Source organism: Cervus canadensis, chromosome 33, assembly GCF_019320065.1.
Source record: "Cervus canadensis isolate Bull #8, Minnesota chromosome 33, ASM1932006v1, whole genome shotgun sequence".
Taxonomy (NCBI): Eukaryota; Metazoa; Chordata; class Mammalia; order Artiodactyla; family Cervidae; genus Cervus; species Cervus canadensis.
The window spans coordinates 6,538,678-6,540,903 of NC_057418.1; the positions used below are offsets into that span (position 1 = coordinate 6,538,678).

The window sequence follows — 2,226 nt, forward strand, 5'->3', positions numbered from 1 at the left end:
TTTGGATGCCTTTGAATGAATCCATTCCCACCAGAGACCTAGATAATCTAACTACCTCCCCACCCTAACCCAAACCATTCCAGGTGTTACATAGGCCTCTGTTTTCTTAAGGATGAAAGGTGAGGGGCTAGGTGAGTTATTGCTTATTTTAATCAATCTTACTGATTTTAGACTTCTAAAACTGGTTGTTAGACAAAATAATACTTATACACTGATTATATGTTAGTATCAATTTGGGAAGAATAATCTCAAATTATTCATCTCAAGCAATCCAAACCATGGAGGAGTACAAAAAAACAAAAAAACCCAAAAAACTCTAATAATATAGGCAGTGGAGGAAATACACTCTCCAAATAAGTTTAGCAAGTTATTGTGAGTAAATATTTCCTTAGTCTTTACACTCTATACTATAGGGATTTTTGAGGCTATAATTTGAAGGTGATGTAATTTACTTCTTCCTTCTTGAAAAAATGAAGTACGGTTTATCATTACAGGTGGACTAATCAGGGGAGATGACTTAGTAGATAAAATTCAGCTTTTGGTAGCCTAATTAGTTCTCTGCTCAGGAGGTTACAGGCAAGTATTCATTCAAAAGGTAAATAGTTCTCCGCTCAGGAGGTTACAGGCAAGTATTCATTCAAAAGGTAAAGTAACACACAAAAAAGGGACTTTCTAACGATTAGCTAATTACATGCTACAAAATATATCATTGGACTAAGAAACTGACTGTATTTTAATGACTCTCTGCAACAAATTTCCACGCTAAATATATTAAAAACTTGGGAATAGTTTTTGAAAAGACCAAGAGGTTAGAGTTCATATGCTTCCCCAAATAGGAGAAAAGTTACTAACTTTCGTTTATTTTAACCAGAAATTTTTCCTTCTTCCAGAAGCTTTTAAAATTGCCATCTCCTTCTTGTTTTAAATTGCTGAAATAGGGGATTGGAGAACACTAAACTCTTTCAAACAAGAGGCAATGGTGAACAATTTCTCCCACGCCGAAGCTGTGGAACTCTGCTACCAGAACGTGAATGGGTCCTGTGTTAAGACTCCTTACACACCAGGTCCTCGGGCAATTCTCTATGCAGTCCTCGGTTTGGGGGCTGTGCTGGCCGTGTTTGGAAACTTGCTGGTCATCGTTGCTGTTCTTCACTTCAAACAGCTGCACACACCCACTAACTTTCTGATTGCATCGCTGGCCTGTGCGGACTTCTTGGTGGGAGTGACCGTGATGCCCTTCAGCACAGTGAGGTCGGTGGAGAGCTGCTGGTACTTTGGGGAGAGCTACTGTAAATTTCATACTTGTTTCGACACTTCCTTCTGTTTTGCCTCTTTATTTCATTTATGCTGTATCTCTGTCGATAGATATATTGCTGTGACTGACCCTCTGACCTATCCAGCCAGGTTTACGGTCTCTGTTTCAGGATTATGCATTGTTCTCTCTTGGTTCTTTTCTGTCACATACAGTTTTTCTGTCTTTTACACGGGGGCCAATGAGGAAGGGATTGAGGACCTAGTAGTTGCTCTCTCCTGTGTAGGAGGCTGCCAGGCTCCGTTGAATCAAAATTGGGTTCTGCTCTGTTTCCTCCTATTCTTTATACCCACTGTTGTCATGGTGTTTATATACGGTAAGATATTTTTGGTGGCTAAATATCAGGCCAGGAAGATAGAAAGTACAGCCAGCCAAGCTCAGTGCTCCTCAGAGAGTTACAAGGACAGAGTAGCAAAGAGAGAGAGAAAAGCTGCTAAAACATTGGGTATTGCCGTGGCAGCTTTTCTGGTCTCTTGGCTTCCATACATTATTGATGCTGTGATTGATGCTTATATGAATTTTATAACTCCTCCTTATGTTTATGAGATTTTAGTGTGGTGTGTTTATTACAATTCGGCTATGAATCCTTTGATTTATGCTTTCTTTTATCCATGGTTTCGAAAGGCAATAAAACTTATCATAAGTGGCCAAGTCTTAAGAAGTGATTCATCCACAATTAATTTATTTTCTGAGGAAGCAGACATAGATTGACAAGATTGTTTCAGGAACTTAAAACTAACACGGAAGTAAGGTCAAGGGCAAAATTAAGTACTTGGGTGTAGAGATGCAAGTATAATCATTTGCCAACCAGGAGGGTATTAATGTTTAAAAGTTAGTTGTTCCAAAATATTGCTGTGTTCATGTGTTTATATTTTGGCATTTATTTTAGAATTTAGTGATAAACTAATAATGTT

At 38.4% G+C, this 2,226-nt stretch overlaps 1 protein-coding gene across 1 annotated transcript; it reads left to right on the top strand.

The window, feature by feature from the left end:
• Positions 1 to 964: 964 nt before the first annotated feature.
• On the top strand, positions 965 to 2,023 carry TAAR9 (trace amine associated receptor 9). The gene has a single exon (XM_043457279.1). The coding sequence runs from the start codon at positions 977 to 979 to the stop codon at positions 2,021 to 2,023; it is 1,047 nt and encodes a 348-aa protein (XP_043313214.1). The 5' UTR covers positions 965 to 976.
• Positions 2,024 to 2,226: the final 203 nt, after the last annotated feature.